The 25,810-nt window shown below is 50.6% G+C and overlaps 1 protein-coding gene across 4 annotated transcripts in view; it reads right to left on the bottom strand.

The window, feature by feature from the left end:
• The window catches only part of RAB11FIP3 (RAB11 family interacting protein 3), a 78,230-nt gene that overhangs the window by 16,251 nt on the left and 36,169 nt on the right, over positions 1–25,810 (bottom strand). Inside the window, exons 1-5 of one of the 4 annotated variants that reach the window (XM_071570724.1) lie at positions 22,840–22,894; positions 22,482–22,573; positions 9,572–9,759; positions 5,480–5,653; positions 1,198–1,332 (exon numbers count right to left, since the gene is read on the bottom strand). In XM_071570724.1, the coding sequence (XP_071426825.1) occupies positions 1,198–1,332; positions 5,480–5,653; positions 9,572–9,759; positions 22,482–22,550 (566 nt within the window). In that variant the 5' untranslated portion in view covers positions 22,551–22,573; positions 22,840–22,894. Of the gene's footprint in view, positions 1–1,197; positions 1,333–5,479; positions 5,654–9,571; positions 9,760–14,511; positions 14,637–22,481; positions 22,574–22,839; positions 22,895–25,810 lie in introns of those variants that run through there. The other 3 variants (XM_071570721.1, XM_071570725.1, XM_071570723.1) reach the window with 3 other exon arrangements.

Below are 25,810 nucleotides of genomic sequence, written 5' to 3'. Positions count from 1 at the left end.
ACAGAGAGGGTGGGCAGTACCCCTTCCATCATGGCCCTTGGAACATATTTCCAGTAAATTTGTGCTCAGAAAACCCTGTGCACAGATGGAGGAATTGCACCTCCTCATATGTCAAATCAAAACCTATGGAATTCCCACCACGACCGTGGGACAGGGAAGCCTCCCCTGGAAATCCCACCCATCACAGGAGGCTCTGAGGTGTTAGTTCAGCTAAGCAGGTAAATTTGGTGGAAAAAAACTGAAATGGAGTGGGGTTACTGGTGCATCCAGGGAAAACCAGTTATCCTATATAATAACTGCATAACCTGAGACCTATCACTGACTCTCCAGGAAGAAAGAGACATTCTTTTTCATTAAAAAAAATCAAGTTCTATTTGTTTTCCAGTTCTCTTCTCATGGCTATATAGTCCAGGAATGCTCCCAGGTACCCCTGTCTGTGTAGAGGACAAAGAGCAAGTAGGGACCAAGAGCATGACCAAAAACCAGGTCTGAAGAGGCCCACCAGTCACGAGAAGAATGTTGAACATTAATGTCCCCCATCCTTCTACCCAGTGGGCTTATACAGGTCTGAATAAATAAAGCAACAAACAGGAATCCCTTCCCATTTCTCACATCCAGCTGCTGGTTGGTGGGCCTCCAAAAGGGCGTTCAAAAACCCTTTACGGTTCCTACACAAAGGTCCTGGTGTCTGTCATGTCCCCTCAGCCTGTGGTGGCACAGGCAGTGGGGAAAGCTGGGTGAGACAAGACTTAACTGCTCCCAGCCCACATGGAGCAGACTGAATCCTTCAGAATACTGCTGCAGTGGGAGAACAGGCTGTCCCTGCCTTTCCAGGATGAACCAGCAGCTCAGCTGTGCTCTCACACTACTACCAGTCTCTCCTTGGTAACAGAAATACTGTACATGACCAGCTCATGGCTTCCAGTGCTGGGAGAAGCCCCCACCACTCACAGAACATGCAAAGGGGCTGCCCAGAGAAGAAGGGAACACTCTCCTTGTCTCCCAGCCCCGGTGGCTCGGATTAAAGGCATCTTCTGCTCACCCTCCTTAATATTATCACCACCTTTCCCACTTGCAGAGTCCCACCTTGCTGGGTGAAACCGATTCCCTTTCATGCAGCAAAGGGAAAGCTGTGCACGATAGGGAGGGTCTTCCCTCCCAGAACATCATTCCCAACACTCAAAGGGCCACATTTACCTATTCATTTCAAGATCATTCAGGCGAGCAGAAAGATCCTCGAGGCGGTTAATTTGTTTGTGGCACTGGCTACAGTAAAACTCAAAAGCTTCATCTGCGAGAATGCTGTGCAGTTTCGCAGCGAGCGGATTGGTGCTAGAGAAATCACAAGGGTCATTTCAACAGGACAGAACCACAGCAGCAGCTTCAGCCAGGGCTTCCACAAGCTCACGGTACAGGGGGCAAGGAGCTTTTGGTGGGAGATGTGAGATTTGTCATTAAAAATGTCAGGGCAGATTGAGCCGACTCTCACCTCGATTTTAGAAGCCAAATCACAGTCAATATAGGGTTGCTTATAGCAATATATAGATAATTTATCATTTCTTCTGACAATATATAGCTGATCTATAATTCATAATTAGCAACACTTGCATCATCCTCCTCCCAGAGAATTCCAGCAGCCAAGTTTGGCCTGTGTTTCCAAACCCCTATGCTGGTCAGCTCCTGTGGGGGATCCCCAAGAGCCCAGGGCAGGTGAGGGAAGTGCTTCCCACAAACCTACACCACTACAAAGTTTACTTTCCAACATGATTTTCCAGGCAATCTGCCCAGGAGGCTCCAGCAGTGGTCCTAGTTTGCCTCAGTAAGTGCAGGACCGGGTGTTGCAAGCCAGCAGCGAGTTTAAGAGGGGTTTAGGCTGGATATCAGGAAAAGGTGGGTGAGCACTGAATAGGATGGGCTTCCCAGGGCAGGGGCCCTTTGGTCAGTGTCCCATTTTCCAGCGAGAGGCTTTAAAAACAGGGCAGCTGTGCTGATGTGGACCCACTGTTAGTAATACACAGAGTCAGATTTTCACTACAAGGAACTTTTAAGCTAAGATTAAATGGGCAGTTGCAGTTCAATCCCTCTTTCCTACAAACAGAAGGCAGAGAAAGGAAGCAGCAGTGCTGCCATGGGAATGCCACTTGGGAAGGGGACATGAAGGTCTACAGGACGTTAACAGCTTGGGAAACTGGAAGTCACTTGCCCACCTGACATGCCTTGGGCAGGACAGAGGGATTTGGAACAGCAAAGGGTTTGTGTTAATTTGGGGCCAAATAAGACTCCACAAATCTCTTCTGTAGGAAAATATGCTTCTGGAAGCCACAGACTTGAATCAAAGAAAGGTTAATAGTGAAAAACCAAAGCAGTTCAGTAAGAAAGACAGGTAAAGGTGTGAGCAAACACAAGCAAGCTTAAAACCAACAGGCATCCAAAAGGGATAGTGAATCCCAGGATACAGATACACACCAGCAAGTCCTGGCCCAGGGGATGTTGAGGGTGTGGGACACCCTGGGGGTCCCTGGCTCAGCCCCATTTTGGGGACAGTGGGTTGTCAGGGTCACCCCCAGGGTCAGGCCTTGAGTCTGTGCTGTCTGTACAGTATTTCCAAGCCCCCTTAGACAGGCAACTGTTCACCAGTCAATGCCAAATTACTCATCTCTTTCCATTCCTGAAAAAAAAATTGAAAACCCTTCCCCATACTTTCCAAGGTGGGTTTGGACCTGGGATAATCCATTTCCAGCAGAACACAGGTCAGTTGTTCAGGCTTTGTGCAGGGAAGAGGTGACAGCAGCTGAGTGGCCCCTGAAGAAGGGATGGGCCCTTTGCTGGGTGCTGGTGGGTGAGTTTCTTTTCCAGACTGGTGCACCCTGGGCGAGGTGGGAACCCAAATCTAACCAGCATTAATCCAAATGAGAACAGAAGTGTGGAGGAGGATCCCTGTGCCAGCCTGGCAGCTCCTGGGCTGTGTAAAAGTCTCCCTGGCCTCTGTGGCCATTGAGTGAGTGAGGGCTCAGCCCCATTGTGCCCTGGGGTGTCCCCACTTACGCCTCATGGCACACAGCCATGCTCCATGGGCTCAGTGATCCCAGTGGAGCCCTTCCAACTCAGTATATTCTACAGTCCTATGACACAGAGCCTTCCTGCTGCCTCCCTCCATCTCCGGGAGCAACATTCGTCTTCCGCAGGTCATTGGTGCTCCACGACAGCACACACAAGGAGCTCTTCCCTTCATTTTCCACCAAGCATTGCCAAAGGACTTTTCCTACTGGAAGGATGTGCCAGGGAAGAGGTGGCAACCCAAGAAGATGCATCACAAACACATACATGTAAGGACTAAGCAGGGAAATTCAGTATCCCACAGTGTTCTTTGGAGGCTCTTGGGGTCTGGTTAGTCCTCTGGTGACAATCCGAAGCTGTGGCAGGAAATTCATTGATGTTATTCCTGTTTAGAGACTCTTGTAGCATGGAAAGGGTGTGTGGAGATGTGGCCCTTTATAAGTGAAGCTGTTCCTTGTATTCAAAATATAGCAAAAAACCCGTTCAGCCTGAACCAATGACATCCTGAGGTTCTTTCAGGTTTCACTGCATTGAACAGAATGGAGCTGCTCAGAATCTTGAAATGGTTTCAGTGAGAAGAGACCTTAAAGATCAATTCATTCTATCCCCCTTGCCATGGGCAGGGACACCTTCCACTAGCCCAGGTTGCTACAGGCCCCATCCAACCTGACCTTGGACACTTCCAGGGATGGGGCAACCACAACTTCTCTGGGCAACCTGTGCCAGTGCATCCCTACCCTCACAGGGAACAATTCTTTCCCAATATCCCATTTAACCATGTCCTCTGGCAGTGGGAAGCCATTCCTCTTTGCCTTGTCACTCCTTGTCTGAAGTCAAGAAGACGAGCACAGTTGCAGGGAATGATCAGCCAAGGACCTTCACACATGCAATGATAATCCAAGGTGAGGTCAGACCTGAGAGGCACGAGGGAGAACAGACCCACCTTCCTGACTCTGGAGGTTTTGCAGGGTGTATCTCCAGCCTGTCTTCCCAGCAAGCCCCAGCAGAAGAGTCTCCAACAAAAACCATCACGGGCCACATGCCAAGAGAGCCCCTCCAAGCACAGGGAAGATGGGAAAGATTTGGTTAAGATCCAAAGAAACAGAGCAGAGGAGAGATGGTGCCTGACAGAGCAAATCTGGAACACTGGGAGTGCAGGCAGACTAGGAGCTCAACTGATGTTAATGAAGAAGTTTCACTGATTGTAAAGCTCCTTTAGCCAGGTATTTTCTGGCCAGGAGCCTTCTGGATGAGGCTGGAAGCCCATTCTCAAGGAAAAATGGACATCAAGGCTGGTTTTTAATCAGGGAATTTTTCCTATGTCATGGTACCACCACAGCTGGCTCTCTTTGACAAGCAAGGATGAGACACTGTGCCCTTCCCTCTGCAGGGTATTCCAGCACAGAGTATTGGTTTCCTGAAGGAATGAATTAGGAATTCTTTACAGCAACTCTCCTATTGCAGTTAACACCTTCAATCACCAGAAGGAAATGAGCCCTGACCTGCAGCACAGGGCAGTGGGGAGGTTTGACACCAGCAATTCCCTGCACCCAGAACTGCTCAAACTCTCTGAAGGGCTTTGGGAAGTTTGGAGAAAACAGGCAGACAGCAAAAACAAAGTTATGAGAAGTTTATACTGCTGCAGAAAGGCACAAATATATCATCCCAAAGGGAAAAAGTCTGTTCTTGATTTCAACAAGGTGATTTCAACACAGGTGTGTGGCTGGCAGGGATCACTCCTGCCCTGTACTTCCAGGGTTAAAACACACTCCCAGTGCCATCACAGGGACTTGTGGGCTGCAGCACTGGATGATATTCCAGCATCTACTTGTTTTCCTTAGAAAGTAAGTCTTGATGGGGTTTGTACCATGATACAACCTCCTCAGTCCATCCTGCAGGGGCTGGAAAATGGACTTTTTCCTGGTTTCAGACTCTAAAGCAAGGAGAAGAAGCTACAGACTGTTTGTTGCTCCACACATCCTTAGGGAAGGAATGCTGCCATAGCTTGTGCAAATCCAGCCAAGCATCGGATCAAGCCCAAAATACAAGTATAAAAGAAAAAGAAAAGTACAAGTCATTCAGTACCACCAGGGGTAAAGCTGCATAGTGATCTTCTCTCCTGGAAGATTCTGTGAGAAGCCACATCCCTATTAGGACTAGGAACTTGATGCATGGAAATACAGACTGCTCTTCCACCTGCTCCTGGGGTTCAGTGCCTCTGGAAGGGAGGACTGGGCTCTAATCAGGGAAAAGAAACACTTGGGGGAGGGAACTCCTCTTTCATTTCCAAGTTGATTATCCTGTTGTATCCAAGTTTTCCAGGACCCCTGTCTTGCAAAGCCCAAGGAAACCCCTCTCCCCCAAAGCAGAGTGAAGGCACGGAGCAAACCTATCTGGTTAAACAGTGCCAGGGCTGAGTTACCTGGGAGCGAGGAACGAGGAGCTGCTAAAGCTGCTTTCCCCATTACACAAGCTGTCCGAGAACAAATCAGCTTCATTCCCTTCTCCATAATCCTCGAAGTGCTCCTCTCCACTAATGACTGTGACGATGGAATGGCTGAGGTCCAAGCCCAGGGGCAGGTCGTGTGAGTGGGATCTATGGGAACAGAGGGGAACGTGTTAGAGGGTGGGTGCCACAGCCGCCTTTCCAATTACATCCAGGACATGCCCCTTCCAAGCCATGTCCCCCATTCCATCACAGAAACAAGAGACCTTCACGCTGTGCCTTGAGCACTGAAGGGGCAGCCCAGGCACCACCGCAAAGTTTGCAGCGATTTTTTTCCCCAATAAACCAAGTTTTTTCCACGCACACTCCTCAGCCAGCTGCAGCTTGGGATCTGGGGGCACTCCGACCTGCAGGGTTGATGACAAATCCCTCCCCAGCCAAAGGCACAGCAGAGAAAAACCTGGGCATCTCCCAAATACATCCTAACTACATTCTGAGTTCCACGGGCAGTCTGTGAGCCAGACTCACTCCTGCTTGTTGCTGCCTAATCCTCTCAAGGGCCCAGCCCAGGGTTTAACTCTGTAACCTTGTCAGGATTGGTGTCAGGGGAAGTTTAGGCAGTTGCCAAACCTGGCAGGGACAGGCCTCCCAAAACAAAGCCCTTTCCCTGCTCCTGATGGGAAAATACTGTACGTGACAATCTTGCATTGGGGAATGCTCTTCCATGTATTTTTATCTCCAGATGCACAAGGCTGTAATGTGTTAAGCTTCAGTGTAAATCCTAAACACACCCAGCACAGGTCCTGGGATGCCTCTTGCTTCCAAGGAAACACCGTGAGCACTAAGTCATCATCCCTGAAAGCATCTTTGCATGTGCAGAGCATGGAGGCACAGAATCATGGAATGGTTTGTGCTGGAAACAACCTCAAAGCTCATCTCACTCCATCCCCTGCCATGGGCAGGGACACCTTCCAATAGAACAGGTTGCTCCAAGCCCTGTCCAACCTGGCCTTGGACACTCCCAGGGATGGGGCAGCCACAGCTTCTCTGCCCAACCTGTGCCAGGGCTTCCCCACCAAGCCAAGCCACCACAGCAGGATGTACACATCCTCAAAGGACTTTCCTGCCCATACTGTGGAGGTTTTAAAATTAAACTGGGAAAAAGACAGGGGATGTTTTTAATGACCAGGCTGTGAAAGCGTCCATGTGGCTCTGAGCCACAGGGATGTGTTTTGGGGGGACCAGCACTGCTCTCCTCTCCAAAAATCAATGCTAAAAATAATAAAATACTGCATTAGTATAAAAAGTGGTGTTTCAGGCTATGCCTACATCTCCACCCACTTGCTAGGAAAGGGAAATGGGAGTGTGGCCAGACTGCTGGGCTAAACCAGCAAATAAAAAAGATTATTGGTAAGCCATTTATGACAAAAACCTGCACCATCTGAAGGATTTGCCTTTATCCCACTAATAAAAACATGTCAACCCTTCAGATCTCTTTTAAACCACAAATAAATCCACTTGAGCTTGTGGGCATCTGCACATCCTCCTCGTGTCTTTGTTATTCCACAGTGAGATCCACCAGAATCCATCCATCCCTGTGGTGAGTCAGACCGTAGCCAAAAACAGTGGAAATGTCTCCAGGAATTGAAGGCAGGGGGTGGAATTTTTAACTCAGAAGCAAAACTGAAGCCCTGATCTCAAAATCTGGGGCTTTGGTTTGACAAGCATCATACAGAAGCAGATCTGGCCAAGCACCTGGAAACCCTCATCCTGAGATGCTCTGAGCAGTAAATAGTATTTCCTGTTCACCTCTGGGGGCTCCAGCAGCTTCAAGATCCAGAGTCCAATTAATCGTTACCACACAAAGCCTAAGTAACCACTTAAGCTCAAACCACCTAAGGTATGTCGAGCTTTAAGAGCTCCTGAGAAGTGATGTTGAAGCTTTAATTTGCTCCACCAGCTACGCTGGTTGGACAGGACTCACTGACAGTCTCTGCAAGAGCTCTTGGCACTCAAGATGAACTCCTGTGTAGGGTTTGAGGGCACCAAACCCAGCCTTCAACACCTTAGGAACAGACTTTCAGAGGTTCCCATCTCAAACCTTTGAAGTCTTTAAGTCAAATGAAGCTTTTCCTTATTTTTTTGACTACCTGGAATTTGTGCACATTTAACACACCTGGCAACAGGCACCACTGCGCTTGGACAGAGCACAAAGGACACCCAACATTCCCAAACCTATGCTGGTAATAGCAGTGAAATCAGAGAATCCCAGAATGGTTTTGGTTGGAAGGGACCTTAAAGCCCATGTTGTTGCATCCTCTGACATGGGCAGGGACTCCTTCCACCAGCCCAGGTTGCTCCAAGCCCTGTCCAACCTGGCCTTGGATACTCCCAGGGATGGGGCAGCCACAGCTTCTCTGCCCAACCTGTGCCAGGGCCTGCCCACCCTCACAGGGAACAATTCCTTCCCAATATCCCATCTAACCCTGCCCTCTGGCAGTGGGAAGCCATTCCCCCTTGTCCTGTCACTCCATCCCTTGCCCCAAGTCCCTCTCCAGCTCTCCTGGAGCCCCTTTAGGCACTGGAAGGGGCTCTCAGGTCTCCCTGGAGCCTTCTCTTCTCCAGGTGCCCTCCCAGCTCTCCCAGCCTGGCTCCAGAGCAGAGGGGCTCCAGCTCTCAGAGCATCTCCGCAGCTCCCTCTGGACTCACTCCAGCAGGTCTGTGTCCTTCCTGTGCTGGGGAGCCCAGATTTGGGAAGGCTCAAGAACAACCTTACCTTAAAATAACAATTCCCAAGCAAAGAATTTTGTACCTACAGGCAGGTGAAGCGGAGGCAGGTGCCCGTGGCCGGGGGCCGGGGGCGCACACAGGCTGCCATGCCCCGGTGGGTCCCTGCGGCAGCGCTGCCGCCGCCCGTGTCCCAGATTAACTGCGCCCGAGCTGGATGTGCTGGGCAAGGAGAGCCAGGCTGGATAATCTCATTGCTGCTCTAATCCACAGCACCCTTTCAGCCCCAGTGCTGAGGCCACAGCAGCATTGCATGCTGCATCTCTGACATTCCCAGATGGATTTTGGCGTGGGAGGGAAATGTGATGGTTCCAAAAAGCAATGGGAACTGTAAGGACTCCCCAGAGCACCAGGCCTGGGCGATGTGCTTTTGGCCAAAGCTAATTCTGGGCATTAGCAGACTTCAAGCAAAAATTAGTCCAGAGGTTTTGGTGCTCTTGGGTCACCAATCACATTGGCAGTAACACAGGCTGGGCAGAGAAGCTGTGGCTGCCCCATCCCTGGAAGTGTCCAAGGCCAGGTTGGACAGGGCTTTGGAGCAACCTGGGCTGGTGGGAGGTGTCTCTGCCTATGGCAGGGGGTGGGATGAGATGGACTCTAAGATTCCTTCCAAACCAAACCATTCGGTGATTCCATGATTCTAAAAGAGTTATTCCCTCCCACCCCTCCTCCCATTTGCACCCCAAAATCCACTATTCCTCCAAAAATGAGGTGGACCCAGGAGCAGTTTTGCCAGCAGTGGCTCAGAGCCAGGGAAGGAGCTCTCAGCTCATATTTCTGTGCTTCAGGCACAAGTCTCAAACTAGTTATTACAGGAGGTGGTTGCACATCAAAGGGCACACACATTTTTAGGGAAAACAAAAATAGGATGACTTCCCCTCCTGATTTGAAAATTATATGTTGTGTTTTTAGCTTAACTGATAGATTAAGACCTGCAAGTCTTTCAGGTGTTGGGATCACCTGGGAAGTTTTTCAGAGGTTACTGATGCTAATGAGGGTACATAAAATCTCCCAAGGCAAGAAACGATTAATTCAAAGAGATTGTGAGGCCAAGCTCCAAAACAGCCTACACATGGTACAGCCTAATTATCATCATTATTCTTCAAGAAGAGCTATTTTGGTCTTGCCTAAAGTTCCAAACACAAAGAACAAACCAAGTTTCAGCAAGACAGACTCAGCCCACTTGACTCCACATCCTCAGGCTGCGTCTCCCTCGATCCTCGTCTGCTCCCAGTTTCCTCCTCCCCGTCATGGTTTTTGCTCCCTGCTGTTCCCACTCACCCATGCTCCGGCTCCTCGATGGGATCTGTGAATTCCGAGTGCACAGTGGAGTCGATGGCACTGTCTGTCTCCACCTCATCGTGCATCTCGTGGTGGACCAGAGTGCTGGTGTCCTCATCCGTGAAGGTTTCGCACTCACTGTACGTGCTCTCTGAGCCCATGTAAGCACTGTCAGTCACCTCATTTGCCTGGGAGAAAGCACAAGAGGGAAAAAATAAGATCCTACAGCTATGTGGATTCATGGCAGAGCAGGACAAAACATGTGTAAGGCAGAGAATGTTGGCTGTGTTACGTTCCTGGGCACAGAAATCCATCCTCCTAAATCAATCCCACGTCCAGGTGCTGCTGTGTTGGCTGCCTGGGGTGCACCCCGGCCTTTGCATTGTTTGGAAAGCAGATCACAGAAGTATAGAGTAAATAACAGTTGGAGGGAGGTTTTGTTGTGAGCCAGTATGGATTTGGCGAGGGCAGGAGGGATTACCCACTGCTGACTCAGCAGTTCCAATCCCTGCTGTTTTCTCTCACTCCATTCCAAGAGGACACATTATTAATCTGAATCCCCTGCAAAAACCACCATTCAAAACTAGCAGTTAGGCCCTAAAGCACTTTTTCTTTGCCCTGGTAACACCTTCCATCCCTCAACAGCAAATAAGCTGGTTAATAAATCTTCATTACAGTGTCTCGTTTGCAGGGACTCAAATCTCCACATTTCAGCTGGAACAGCATCTCAAATCCATCACCTGAGCAGGCTCTAGGAAAGCAGCAGGATTTGGCTTTTAAGAGACCATGATACAGGCATGGAGAACTGGCGTTTCCTCCCAGTTCTGCCCCTCAGGCAGGTGTTCACCTTCAGCCCTGCCTGCTCACACTGTGGGCAGGGACAATCCCCTCTGAGCCCAGAAGTTCTCCATCCTCATATTCCGAAGAGAACGATGGGAGCACTAGGAGAAACCCCCTTTGAAAGCCATCAAAGTGTCAGTTCCTCTCCCAGCATTTGGGGATTTCTCCAGCATGCCTCAGATCAAATTATTTTCAGCTCTGTCAGTGGATAATAATAATAATATGGGATCTGTCAGTGCTGGTGCTGAGCTCCAGCTGATCCCTGTCACCGGAGGTGTTGGGTGATGGGAGCTCTCCTGCCTGGTCTCCACATAAAGAGCAACTCATGGAAAGCCTGTTGCTCCATGTGAAGTTCACCTGAGCAGATCCCTCTGTGACGGGATCCCTCCAGCATGGCAGAACAGCAGCAGTTTGAACACAGGCACGACTGAAGCAGATCTCTTTTCCTCTGCCAGATAGTCCACAGAGCAGCTTTCATGGCCTTTTCCAAGGATGTTTGAGAAAACAATGTTTCTCAAAGCCCTGTATTCATAGAATCACGAAATGCTTTAGGTTGGAAGGGACCTTAAAGCTCATCCAGTCCCATCCCCTGCCACCTTCCACCAGACCAGGTTATTCCAAGCTCCATCCAACCTGGTCTTGGGACACTTCCAGGGCCAAAAAAGGACAGAAAACTTCAAAGGAATGGAGAGAGAGCTGCTCAACAGCAGTTCCTATTTCTACACGGATACTGGGGAGCAGTAAAATGACCCTGCTTTGGTCCTCGAGTGCTTACTACGTCACACTCATTGGGGCAGTGGATGGAGACAGCAAGGAGTTCCTCTTGGAAGCTTGGCTCAGCTTCCACCTGACTTATGGACATCAGCACCTCTCTAGGACACCAACTTGAAGTTAAACATGACATAAACCTGCACAGAACTGGAGTCTAAAGTTAGCCCGAGGAGAAGGTGGGGGGGAAGGTGTCTTTCACCAGCCTTCGAGAGGAAAACAAAAGCTTCTAAAATCCCCACCCACTTTAAAAAGCATAAATCCACCAAAACCACTTACACACCCAAACCTGGGACTTGCTTAAGTGCTTTACTGGATTTATGTTGCAGTTCCTAGAAACATCATTAATGTTGAAGAGGCAGATTTGGAAGCACAGGCTTGGCCTGCCTGGATGGCTCACACAGAGAGAAGGCCCAAGAGAGGACAGCAGCCACCCCCCACTGCAGATCCCCCTTCCTTTTGCCTGTTTGAAAAAGATCTAATGCCAAACTGAAAATAACTTTGCTTGCAGACTCCAAAATAAATGCTGCTGTCATGGTTTTTCTTTTTTTTTTTAAATACACACCCTCGTTCTCACTGGAAAAGTTTGAATTTAAGTACACATTGGAGCATTGTAATAAGCATAAAGTAAAGATAACTATTGAAAGAAGAGAAAACCCACCAGAACAGCCCAATTTGCAAATAATTTGATTAAAACCTGCCCTGCTGTGGTTACTGCTGACCCTCTCAACATGAGGCATAACCAGGAGCTGGACAACTGGCCTTAGTTAGGAGTTGGAAAGAGATGATTTTTAAGGTCCCTTCCAATCCAAACCATTCTTTGATTTATCAAATTGTTCCAGAACACCTTAATTATGGGAAATACCAGTATGGGGAGGCAGAATGAAGGAGCAACCCTTTAGGGGTAGAAGTAGGCACCAGGACAGCACATCAACCATCCTTCAGCCCCCCCCAAAGATGTGCATCAATTTATTATTTAAAAATGAATTCTCTTTCCTTGTGATACCAGCCTAGATGAGATTTCAAATGCAAGAGTCCTATTAAAATTAAACACATGTGATCAATGAGTTCAGTAGCAGTTGACACTTTAAACAAAGTCCTTCTCCTGACCATGAGCGTGGAGAACTTTGGTTTTCATTTTATCACAGAATAAGTAACTAAACCTCAAGAGGAGATGCCAGGAGGAGATAGACAGACCAGGGGGGTTTAGGAATTGCCAAATGCCTGACAAAGCAAAGTCAAGCCAAGTCTCTGTCCCTGGGCAAAGATGTGGGTGCAGAAAGTTCTTATTTACAGCCTCACAAGCAGCTGCTTGTGCACTGACCCTTTAAAACTCTGGCTCTCCCTCAGCCAAATCTGCCTTTCTGGGAGCAGGCCGAAAGTAAACATGTTTTTCAGCTTAAAAAACCTCCACATACACTTAAAGACATCTGTGGGTTTGGGGCAGCCAGGCTGGGCTAGAAGCACCTGTGGCACATGCCAGGGATGCACCCAACACGTTCAGAGTGGGGTTGGTGTCACCAGGATCAATGTATTTTAAATTTTTATCCAATAAAACACACCCTCAGATGCTTCAGACCTTACAACTAGGACTCAGCTCTCAAACTGGAACAGGATCAGGGTTTGACTGAGGTTCCCAACCCCAAATCTAGCTCCTCCACCAGATATTTTCCTCAGGGCCACACCTGGCTGAGCAGGACATGGGCCACCTGGAAGCATCTCCGCCTGTTCAATGCAAAACTCCAGGGATCTGGAAGCCCAGGTGAGCATTTCTGCTTCTAAAGGGAAATAACTGGATGAACTCAATGTTGGGATGATGTAACATGCCCTGATGAAACAGGTGAGATGATGAAGTGCTTTAGGAGCCTTCTCCAGCAGCAGCTCATCTATTCCACACATGTGACTACACATGGCAATAAAGACCATTTGATTAGATGTTGTAAAGTGCTGGAAACCCCACGTGGATTTAAAAAAGGCTCCTGGAATATGAGGAGAGGAAACAAGACTCTTGGGAGTCACCTGCTAGGTCCAGACAGTGTCAGGGCTCAGCTTTGATCTGTGATGGACAGAAGCTTCAGCCCCAGCTCTGGTATGGCACTGGCTTGGAGAGGAGAGCTAAGTCTGGCTCCCAGAGGGGGTTCTTGCAGGCATTTTCCATGGGGCTGTTCCCTGGAGCTGTCCTGGCATCCCAAAAGCTCTGCTGTCCTTGGCCACAAACACTCAGAAGGTTGGGAGGGGAGGGGAGTGACAAGGAAAAGGATAAACAACTCTGTTTTTCCAGTAGTGTGAGCCTGTTTCTGAAGAACTCCAGCCCTGACTGCACCACAGGATGGGGGGAGAGAAGCCAGCTACAAAAACCACCCTCCAAGGACACCCTGTGGCCAGGACAGTGGTGGCAGTGCCAGGCTGGGAACACTGTCCTGCCAGGTACAGTTGTGCTTAAGAGTCCCACCTGAGCCTACATTAATGCAGCCACCCCCAAAGCCCTGGAACACCCCACAGCATCTCAGACTCCAAAAAGCCAAGTGCCACCACGTCACCCCCACGTGGGAGGCAGCATGGCACTGACCTCTGGCCCACAATATTTGCCTCTTCCCTCATATTCAGGCAATGTCAGCTTTTCAGGGGAGCCAGGGAGCCTGTGCTCAGCGTTGGGCAAAGACAACTGTCACAACTCGGCCCCTGAGTTTGAAGTTTGAGGCTATTACACTCAGTTATCACCCTCAGGGCTGGGCAACAGAACTGCAAATGGAGCACACCCTCCCACCTGCACAGAACTCCCAAACCAAAACACAGCTCACAAAGCACCACATCCTGCACACTGTCCTCGCAGCTCCAAAGCCTGCAGGAACCATCCCTCCTGGTCCAACTGCCCCGGCAGGACCCAGGCAGAGAGGACATCAGAATTACATCATGGAATCACAGAATCATGGAATACTTTGGGTTGGAAGGGACTTTAAAGCTCATCTCATTCCACCCCTTGCCATGGGCAGGGTCACCTTCCACTAACCCAGGTTGCTCCAAGCCCCATCCAACCTGGCTTTGGACACTTCCAGGGATGGGACAGCCACAGCTTCCCTGGGCAGCCTGTGCCAGGGCCTGCCCACCCTCACAGGGAAGGATTTCCTCCTAAGGTCCACCTGAATCTCTCCTCTTTTGAGTTAAGCCATTCCCCCTTGTCCTATACTGCCTGTGTAAAGACTCATAAGGTGGATTCCCAGCCTGCCCTTCCCAGCACCTCCAGGGCTGAGCACAGACCCCAGTGCCGCAGACTTGCCTCCCTCTAGAAACCCCTTCCCCTTCATTTGGTGTTAGCAGCACCCAAAACCCACCTGTGGACACATCCCCTCCTGGCCCGAGTGCCTCCCAGCCCCGGGAGCGCTCCCGGCTCCGGAGGAGGCAGCAGGGAAGCAAAGTCCAGGAGCAGCGCTGGCCCCAACAGAGCGCCTTTGTTCACGAGCTGGCCGATAAGGAGCGGGAGCTCGGCCACCCTTCCCTGCCGTGTGACCGCAGCCTGCAGCTCCTGCTTCCGCCAATTCCAAAATAAAAGCACGGCTCTGGTGCCCCACACCCGGCCAGTCCTGCTCCAGGTGCTCACGCCTTCCTTTCCCATGAAACCAGCCCCAAATAAAAAGGTTAAACATGAAGACGACCTGTAGAGGCTTATCTCAGCCTTCCTGGTACTTCTGGTGAATATTTAAGCATTTAATGAGAGATTCCTTCCTTTTAGGCACAAATAGAGAGGTAAATAAAGCTTGGCTTGCTCACCAGGGGAATATCAGAAGCAATTCCCTGCTGATAAGCAACCCTCGATCACCTGAGGGTGACTCAGAGGGTGATTAGAGGATGACAATATTGACCCAAAAAAAGGGCTGATGCTTCAGTCGTGGGTGCCAACTGAGTTTATAAACACTTCAGTTCTGCCCCAGCTCTCACCTCAGCAGCTGCTCCCTGCAAAGAGGAGCCCAGCAGAACCAGCACTACAGGTGATCCACGGGATCCTCCCTTCCCCATGGTGAGCTGATCCACGGGATCCTCCCTTCCCCATGGTGAGCTGATCCACGGGATCCTCCCTTCCCCATGGTGAGCTGATCCACGGGATCCTCCCTTCCCCATGGTGAGCTATCCACGGGATCTTCCCTTCCCCATGGTGAGCTGATCCACGGGATCCTCCCTTCCCCATGGTGAGCTGATCCACGGGATCCTCCCTTCCCCATGGTGAGCTGATCCACGGGATCCTCCCTTCCCCATGGTGAGCTATCCACGGGATCCTCCCTTCCCCATGGCAGCTCTCAGCACACAGAGGCAAAGGCCTCAGCAACACAGGGTGTGCAATGCATTGTTCAAACCCACAGATTTGTAGGGTTTTGTCTATTTTTCTGTTCCCTCTCCACAGAAACTTCACATACTTCAAGGCTCAGGCTCCTTCAGTCCTGCCTGTCCCAGATAAACAAACTTCCTTCCTTCCATTACCTTCCTGAATCACATTTTCCCCAGGTTATCCTTGCTGTCCTCTTGTCCACATCCTTCCTGAGGCGCAGAGCTCCGAGCAGAACCCACGTCTCAGCAGCACTGACTGTAAGTGTCCTGCTGACCCTGATAACCAGCTGACCCTCCGTGCCACATCCATAACAGCCCAGACTCTGCACACGAGCAGGGAGGGAGTTATGCTTTAACCTGAGCTCTCCTCCGAGCGCTGCCTGGATCTGCTCCTCCACAGAGCAGCTCACAGCACTTTTTCTCCTCTTCTTTGGACAAGATCTAGAACCCCAGTGAGAACCAAAAATCAGACACCCCTATGCTAATGCTTTCAAGAAACCCTAACCACTGCTGATTGTACTTCCCAAGCTCTTATTGAGACACTTTCGCTTCCAGCATTGCCCCCTCTCCTCTCCCAATCCTTCTCAATGTCCCGTGGCCCAACTCCCACGTTTCCCAATCCCACTTGCTCTGCTCAGAGTTCAAGATAAGGCTTCAAGGTCTGTGTTTTCTAAACTCCTTCCAGCCTATTTTGTACAAGGCAAACACTTCAATCAGGATCTTTTTGACCAGCAAAGAAATTTCTCACCCTAACCCTGAACTCAGATCCTGCCTTCAGGATCATTTGTGCCCAATTTACACTCCCATCCTTCCCCCTGTGCAGTAGGAGTCTGTACAAGAAACAAATTTCCATGGTGTTTTTCGGGTTTTTAGTTACAAGGTCTAACCATGGACTGATTTGGGAGTTCAGTCCAGCAGTTTTAGTTATTTGATTATGCAATTTTTTTATCTCTCATCAACAGTGTGGGCAGCAGGTGAGGCCCCACCTGCAGAGCTGCCTCCAGGTGTGGGGCACCAACATTAAAAGGACATGACACTGCTGGAGAGATCCAGAGGAGGCCACAGAAATGCTCCAGGGCTGGAGCCCCTCTGCTCTGGAGCCAGGCTGGGAGAGCTCACCTGGAGAAGAGAAGGCTCCAGGGAGACCTGAGAGCCCCTTCCTGTGCCTAAAGGGGCTCCAGGAGAGCTGGAGAGGGACTTGGGACAAGGGATGGAGTGACAGGACAAGGGGGAATGGCTTCCCACTGCCAGAGGGCAGGGTTAGATGGGATATTGGGAAGCAATCCTTCTCTGTGAGGGTGGTGAGGCCCTGGCACAGGTTGGGCAGAGAAGCTGTGGCTGCCCCATCCCTGGGAGTATTCAAGGCCAGGTTGGATGGGGCTTGGAGCAGCCTGGGGTAGTGGAAGGTGTCCCTGCCCACGGCAGGGGGTGGAATGAGATGAGCTTTAAATGTCCTTCCAACCCAAAGCATTCCATGAGCTTATGAAGACAAGGGTAATACAGACTGTTCACTTGCTGTGACAGTGCATGTGAATGGGACGAGCAGCTCTCTTTGTATCTCCATGCAGGGGAGCAGAAAGGCTTTGGGGACAGGGGGGACATTGCTCAGGCCTCTATGTGCTTCCCCAAGGGACAGGCAGACGAACAGACACCAAACTGCAACTGTCACATTCCACAGCCCTGCAGTTCTGGTCACCAAGATTTTCAGTGCATCAGCTGTTCCGGACCAAACTGTCACCAGTTCCAGCAGCCAACCTGTGGAGGGATTTGTGACCTTTCACTGCAACGTGACAGTGCTTTTGGGTCAGCCCTGTGACCAGAAACCTGTTGAGGCCAGTCTGGAAAGGAGGAGTGGCACCAATATAGAAAACCTGAGCTCTCATCTCCATCTCCCCATCCCTACCACCACTTCATACCTATGATGGGATAGTCAGGGAACAGCCCATGGAGTCCGTGGCAGAGTTGGAGAGCTGAACCCAGGTCTGTCCTGGTGCTTTGAGCCCCTCGGGCATCTCAGAGGAGGTTACAAAACTTAGTTCCACTTTTTCAAACTGGTTGGCCTCTACCAGACACACATCTCATGGTAACAGTGGTGTGGAAAGGCAGAAGAGAAAAAACCTCACATAAAAAGCTGAGGATTGCAAAGCAAGTCCCTCCCAAGGCAGCAAACATGCTCCGAATACTCTGTTCACCAGTGCTCTGCCTTAAGGAAGGCAAATACCTTCCCCAAAAGTTTGTCCTAAGAAAGGGGGGCCCAGAAGATCCTGGCTACCAGGAGGGGCCACAGCAAGCCTACGGCAGACTCATACAACCACCCCATGTGGGCTGCTTGCAGAACACAATCCATGAGGAATGACAGCCGATGCCTCTGGACACAGCTCCCACCCACCTGAGCTGCAGTCACCATGTGCTCTCACAACAGCATCTGTGTTACAACACACAGCTGGAGCCTACAAGTCTCTGCTCCCCTCTGCAGAAGCCCTCAGCAGCTGGAAAAATCCAGCAACATGGATGTCAATTGTCTCACTCTGATTTTTGCCCTCAAAGGAACATTAAATTCAATTTCTCCACTTGGGAAGGAATTCCAGCTTTAACAGAGGCCACAGTGTCACAGAGATGGTGTGTTAACCTTAAAGCTGCTGGTCTCTGCCTCACAGAAGTTCACAGAACATTCTGAGCTGGAGTTCTGCCAGCTGTGCCTGTGGACAGGCAGGCTGAGAAAGTCAGGAGTATTCTCTGCTCCTAAAATACAAGTAGATGTGGGACCTCACCAATGCGTATTTCACTCTCCAGATCCACTCTCCTCATGCTGTAGGACTCGATGCTCGATGTGCAGCCAAAGGAGATGTGCCTGGTGAGGGATGAAGGCTTTCAGGGAAAGGCAAAGCCCCTCTTGTGGCTGTGCAGGATGTGTTTTCCTGGCTGCTTCCAGGAGGAACTGCGGTGGCTGTCCAGCAGATGGCAACAGCCCCGCATAAGGCACTGCACGGAGCCACACCCCCGCAGGATTTATGGCTCAACAAGGGTCTTTTCTGACCTTGCTGGCTCAAAACTTGAGTTCCCATAGCTAAAAAACACTATCTGTGCTGTTATTGTGGTATTTATGGTGCTCTCGTGCACCCTTTAGGGAGCCCAGCCTTGCACTGGTTCTGCTTCTACTCCAGCCCACCTAAGGTTATACATACCCATGCCCACCCCAGTGTAATTCCAGCATTTTTGTGGCTTGTTTTCCGTTTGGGAGCGTCAGCCTTCCCACTCTGCATTGCTCAAGCAGGCTCATCTGCCCCAGGCACAGGCAGAGGGGCACAGAGCCCTCACCCAGGGAAAGGTACAGCAGGCATCACTGTGCTGCTGGGTTTATGGTTGGACTTCATGATCTTGGATCTTAATGATTCCACGATTCTATGATTCTAAGACAGCCAACTCCAAATTCACCTTCATCTCCCACACAGCATTGAAAATGAGTCCTGTACCCCAACACTGAGTCACAAGCTCCACAGGAGATTGCAAGGGAGTTGAGAACTCTCACCTTCCAGTTTGTCAGCAGCCCAGCCTGGGGGAAAACAGGGCTGAGGTATCTGGATGGACCAAGTCCAAGCCCCCTTCACATGGCTCTTCCGAAGCAAAAATGCTGTCATTCTTTTTTGGTTACATTTCACAGCAGCAGCAAGAGCACTGCTGGGGCTGCAGGCAGGTAACTCCAGCCAGGAGATGCTCTCCCTGCTCCTGGTGCATGTACCAGGAGGAGGTTCCTCTGGCACATGGGACAGCAGAGCCATAGGGATTGGGATGAGCCCCCTGCAAGCCTGGCTGGAGGCACAAGTTGCCCCATGGCTGCAGGAGCTGCTGTCTCAGTGGAGCCACACGACCAGAAACCCTCTTTGAAAACGGTCTGACAGACAGACCTGTCTGCTGGACAGACCTGGAATGGCACAACAAGAGCCAGAAGCCACACCAGTGGCTGACCTGTGGGAGTATCCAACATTACAAAGGTCCCAAGATCACACTCCGTCCCTTTCAAGTGGCTTTTACCCCATTACTGGAAGAAGGAACTGTTGGTGGTTCACTCTGTAGAGCAAACACTGGCTGAAAGACACCACTTCTGGGTTCTTAGGGTTTTCCATGGATGTTCAGCTGCCCCTGATGACAGTCATCAGAAGAGGAAATGAGTCACCAAGAAGAGCAACCTTATTAAGAAAGAGAGAGCGTTTTCATGGAAGCTGCTTGAAGCACTTATTTACACTTGTTTAAACAAACATTTAGGAGAAAAGCTCTTTGTGAAGACCCCATCACTTGTAAGAGCCAAGCACTCCAGCCACTGAAACTCTGGGCTATTTAAGAGGGATCAGAGCCAATACTCAGATCCAGTAACCACAACCACCTTCAGCTCACCTTTCAAACATCCTCTGATGTGACACAAGAGGAGAAACCCCAGCTCTGCTCCTTCCCTCCATGGCCCACAGCAAGAGGGGCTCATCCAGTGCCTGGAGACTCTCAGCTGTGTTTTGGGGGCTGAGAAAGAAGCTCTCCTGTTTAACTGCCTGGTGGTCTCAGTAGCAGTATCAGAGCTGTGTTCGCTGTGTAGCATCTTCCCAAGTCTGAAACAGGGACATCTGAGAGTACAAACTGCTTTGTGGGGGTGTGAGAGATCTCCTCAGAGGAAAGGTGATGTTTTCACTTTGAAAGGTGCCTTTTTTTACTCTCATCTCTTCCAGGTGAATCCAAGCAAAATGAAACATATATACTGGGAAAGGCTGTCTGTTCTATTTTCTGCCTTAGTGATTTCCTGTTGCACCTATAGAAGAAGGGCCTGCTGAAGCCCCCTTCCAGCTCTTTTCCCAGACCTCCAGTGAAAAACACTCCTTTGCTGCTCCCAGCAGGATACTCTGTATGATGGCTTCTGGCATCCCCCCTTCCCTGAACCACCTCCAGCCTCCCAAGGTACAGCACTGTAGGACATGTGGGATAAAACGCACATTGAGAGCTCCTGGCTCAGCTAAGGCAGAACAAAAAACCCTTCATCCTGAGACTCAAACTTATTTTTACACTCTCAGGGCTGAGCGGGTATTTCTCAAACATGTTCTCGTTTGCTGAACCTCCTACGAAATCCTGGCAGGCTGGAAATGATTTCAAATCATGTATCCAAGACAACAGGGATAATTCTTCCCCAGCATATTAAATGTAGACACCAGCAGAGCTGTTCTTTAGATGACTACCTTGAATTCAGTATAAGAATCCATTTAGATCTTTTGGAAAAGGAGATTTCAGGACTCATCACCTTTTTCCTTTGGGTCACCTTGTCTCAAGGAAACGCTGGCCCAGAGGCAGAAATATTTCATGCCCCTGGGGCACAGGCCTGGCTTGTTGGTATTCCTACCCAGAACAGCCTGCAGCACTGACAGAGCTCATCTCTGTTAAATAAGCCCTTAGGAAACATTCCCACTTGGAATCTCAGTGAAGGGGGTCCCTTGAGGCAGGTCTGAGAAGCAAAAAGTGAAAGCCTTTGCCTGTCACAGACTCCACATTGCTCAGTCCAGTGTTAAAAACACACTTATGACCCTTTATCAGATAAAGAAAATGGAAACCCATCTCCCTGCCTGCCTTCCTGCCCCACTTCTCCCCTGCTATTAATGGGTTTTGTAACTGTCTTTTAAAAAGGAAAAATAACCTAATATTCAACATGGCCAGAGAAGCTGTGGCTGTCCCAACCCTGGAAGTGCCCAAGGCCAGGCTGGAACAGGGCTTGGAACAACCTGGTCTAGTGGAAGGTTTCCTTGCCCATGGCAGGGGGTGGAACTGGATGAGGTTTAAGTTCCAACCCAAGTCATTCCAAGATTCTATGACCAGCTGTCCAACACCCAGTTTATCAGTAGGGAACTCCAAAGAAAAACTTGAGCCTTTTATCAACAAATTACAAGGCCAAAATGGTATGTTACAGACTTTAAAAAGCAAAGACATATATATCTCTATCTATCTCTCTCTCTATATATATATCTGTATAGTTTCATGGAAATACGAAGGAGGCTGGAGCCCCTTTGCCAGCAATGGCTTGTGTGAATCACACAGAACCACGGAATATCCCAAGTGCGAAAGGACCCGAAAGGATCATCGAAGTCCAACTCCTGCTCCTGAACAGGATAACCTCAAAATCATCCAGGATACCAAGACACAAGAGTCACAAACCTGAAGAGATTAGTTTGGAAAAGGAAAAGCAGAGCGAGTAATTCAGTTCCCATGTGGAACAAGGAGCCAGCCAGCCCTTCGGTCCAAAGGCACTGCAGCACCTTCAGCTCCAGGCTGGAAGGCAGAGAGCAGGAAATGGGGGAAGCCAAGCAAGCCAAGTCCAAAAGCCCACAGACACAGACAACAGGTCCCTCCTTTCCAGCTGAGAACAGCAGGCACAGGACATCACTGCAACCTGCTCCTGCACTGAGGAATACAGGAGGGAACCAAGGGATGTGGGCTTTAACTTTAACCAAAGGAACACAACACATACCAGAGGAGTCTCCTTGATCAAGACCAAGAATAGAAGGAAAACCCGGATTTTTTCCTCTGCTCTGTCTTTTACTGGCCAAGCAGCACCAAATGCCAATGTCCCACAGCCCTCAGGCAGGCTCCTGGCTGCTACATCTCAAAACCAAGGTCAGGTTCTCCAACCTCAGATACTCCAGAAGACGACAAACCCAACAGCAGCAGGTCCCCTTCCTGTACCACCAGTGTTTCACTGAAGAAAGGGCTCTCTTTTCACCCAGGGCAGTGTGTTCTGCTCTCTTAGCTTGGGATTTTTTGCTTCAATATTAACTTAAATAGCACCAAACTCTTGGTGCAAATTCTCTGGGCCAGTCAACCACAGATTAAGGATTTGTCTTTACCTGTGAAGCATCCCTGGGCCCTATCACAGCAAACACCCCTCTCCACAGCAAACCCTCTGTGCTACAGTCCCACCCCGACACTTGTAGGAGTTAACAGAGCTCATACTTGCCTCAAACGTGACAAAGTCATCAAACTCATCAGGACAGGTTGGGGTCTCCTCCTCGGGGGTGTATCCCATATCATACAGCTGGCTGTCAGGGTCTGCAGAGGGAAAGAAACACAGAATTGGAATCATCAAGAGGAAATCTGCACCCTCAAGCCAAGGATGGCCTTGGGAGACATGAGAGCAACAGGACAGGAACTTCCATCTGCATGCGCCAGTGCCTTCAGCCTTCAGGAAGGACCTCTACTTCCAGGCATCCCACCACCACCTCAGGTGGAAGGCCACAGGTTTGGCTTCTCCTTGGAGTTTGTCCTACAAGGCCCCTTGCTGCTCCGAAGGGCCCAGCACCTGGCTTCATCCCTACCCTTCCATGCTCTCCATTCCTTTTCCTGCCTTCTTCCCTATCTCTGTTTCCTGCATCCTCTTGTTCTTCTCCCAGAAGGCTCTAATCCTGCTGTGGGCAGGGACCACATGAGATGTATGTGTGACAGCCAAGTACCATGGGAACGGCGGCGAGAGCAGGCAGCTCCGAGCCTTCCTCAGCTGCTGCTCCTCCCGTGGCCACACATCAGGAGCACCCGCACAGGCCCACAGCAAACAGGAGGGTTTCCAGAGATATCTTTAAAATGCATTCCTCCTCCCACCCCAAGCAGCCCATCTGCAGCAGAGCACCAGAGCCCTTCAGCAAGGAAGGGACCGTGAGTTCCTCGTGCTCCCTCAAGTAACAGCTAATGCCCGATCTGGCACACGACCCAGATCCCAGGCTGGAAACACCAAATCAGGATCAGATGCTGCTGCAGTCCCAAAATAAATAGCAGGCACAAACCCGCAAGCCTTGGAGTTGTGATGGTGGCAGCAGGAGGTTTGTCTGCTGCTGATACACTCGGCCGGGCACAGGGAGTGTTCTGTCACTGCTCCTTGGGAAAGTCAGCACACAGATGGATTTGGGGAGGGACAGGGGGTTGCCTTCTGTGTCCTTCAGGCTGGTGACTTCCCAGAAGGATGGCAGCTCAGCCAAGACAAACAGCTCCTAGGCTCGAGTCACACCAAAGAAGCACACAAGGCACATGATGCTGCAGCTGCCCAAACAGGACTGTGAGAGGGGACATTCCCTAGACGGGCACAGATGGAGCCCCTGCTTCGGGTCCATCTTCTGGTTTCAAGAAAGGCCATTTTTCAGTAAGGAAGCATCATAGTCATTTCATATGTCTAATACAAAGTCAAGGGATTAGCAGCTGTTCAAGGCACTAGGGGTGTCCAGCCTGCAGAAGAGAAGCTCTGGGGAGACCTGAGAGCCCCTTCCCCCCTAAAGGAGCTCCAGGAGAGCTGGAGAGGGACTTAGGACAAAGGTTTGGGGTGACAGGACTAGGGAGAATGGCTTCCCATTGCCAGAGGACAGGGGTAGATGGAATATTGGGAAGGAATCCTTCCCTGTGAGGATGGGCAGGCCCTGGCACAGGCCCCAGAGAAGCTGTGGCTGCCCCATCCCTGGAAGTGTCCAAGGTCAGGTTGGATGGGGCTTGGAGTAACCTGGGATAGTGGAAGGTGTCCCTGCCTATGGCAGGAGGTGAAATGAGATGGGCTTTAAGGTCCCTTCCAACCCAGCCCCTGTTGGGATTCTGTGATTAGGGCACAGGACAGAGAAAGGACTCAGGCCTGCAGTAGCCCCCCTTCCACCCAAACACCCCAAACACGATCCCTGGTGCCTCTCTCAGCTGACCATCAAACACAGAGTCAGGGAAACAGGAGATACCAGAGCCACTGACCTAACGGGTTCCATGGGGGTGGAGAAGCTGAAATGTGGCCCAAGAAATAAACCCCACCTTGGCCTAAGTCTGGGGCTCACAGAGGTCAGTCAGGCTCAGGAATAAGCCAAACTGCTTTTCCAGCAGCCACCATCCAACTCTGTGCTCCACAGCAAGTGCAGGGTCAGGGCTGCAGCAGATGGAGGGTGCTCTTGGCCACCATTTAGGACTCCAATATCTGCTGCTCTCCCACTGCTGACACTATGGAAGTGGTGCTGCTCCAAGCTCTGCCTCCAGCTGCTGGGGCTCCTGCTTCTGTAAACCAGAGCAGGACCACGGGACACACATGGAAATGCTGCTGCCTGAGCACCCTGCTCAGAGCAAGGCCACCTCCTGCCCTAACTAATGGGTTAGTACTAAAGGATCTTGGGCTTGATGATCTTGGAGGTCTTCTCCAGCCTTAATAATTCCATGATCTGAAGATGGTATTATCCCTCCCCTGTGCCCACCTGCACAGCTTCAGTGAGTCTGAGCCTACAATCAGGAGTTTTCCCATTAGTTATCTCGAGCTTTGAGCCTCCTTGCTGGCAATCAGGGAGGACTGAACCAAAGGGGGCAGTGACCTGCTTGGTGCAAAGCCCTGGGAGCACCTTGGTGGGTTGCACCAAGAGGAGCCTTTGTCCACATCTAGGGGCAAGAGCAAACAGTGCTCCTGAAAGACAACCCATGTCACAGCACCCAGAAGGGACAGCCAGCCACATTTCCTGCCAACCCCACATTCAGGCAGTGTCCACCTCAAGGGAGGAGCATCCAAAGATCCAGGTCAGCTCCCTGGGATGCAGGCTGCAGGCACACTGCCCTGGCCCTGTGCAAGCCAGGGCTCTGCCCTGTGGCATGTCCCCCAGCAGGAGCTCTGGGGACAGCTCCACTCCCCACAGCCCCTGAGCACATCCTGGCATAGCCCAAATCCTTCATCTGCAGCACATCTGAGCCCAAGCCAACAGTGGCATGGCTTCAGCCACACAGCTGGGGGCTGGGCACAGCCAGTGCTTCCAGCTGCCTGATCCCACACCTCTGCCAGGCATAACGGGCAAACCAGCCAGCCTTCCCAGTGCTCACCCCACCAGGCCATCTCCAGAGATCCTGATGGCCCCCCATGGCAGCCCTGAGAACCACAAAGGATCCCAAAGGCACAGGCTGCTCCCATCTGCTTATTCTGTATCATTTCTTTTCCTCCCCCTCCAAGGAGACACACAAACACTTCCTACTCTTCCACAGAGATAGAGATATTTATTCTCCTCCTTCCTTCCAAGAGGGCTTGAAAACAGAGGATTTTCAGTCAAGCAAAGGTTGCCCTTTGGAATCAGGGGTATAAACCATGGGCAGAGCACACAAACAACTCCTGCCATCACCTGCCTCCTGCCCAGCTCTTGCCCAAATTGAGGGCACCTGGAGCCTTTCCCAGCCCTTCATGGGAATGAACATGATGGGGATGAACACGACCTTGGTTACTCCATCTGTGTGCAAAGCACCCAGCCAAAGAGGGGGGTGGTCTCTGTGTGGGCTGGGTTTATTTTTACAGCAAATTTC

The sequence above is a fragment of the Pithys albifrons genome, chromosome 16, assembly GCF_047495875.1.
Source record: "Pithys albifrons albifrons isolate INPA30051 chromosome 16, PitAlb_v1, whole genome shotgun sequence".
Lineage (NCBI taxonomy): Eukaryota > Metazoa > Chordata > Aves > Passeriformes > Thamnophilidae > Pithys > Pithys albifrons.
Note: the sequence above shows the minus strand (reverse complement) of the source record. Positions and strands in the feature narration are given on the sequence as shown.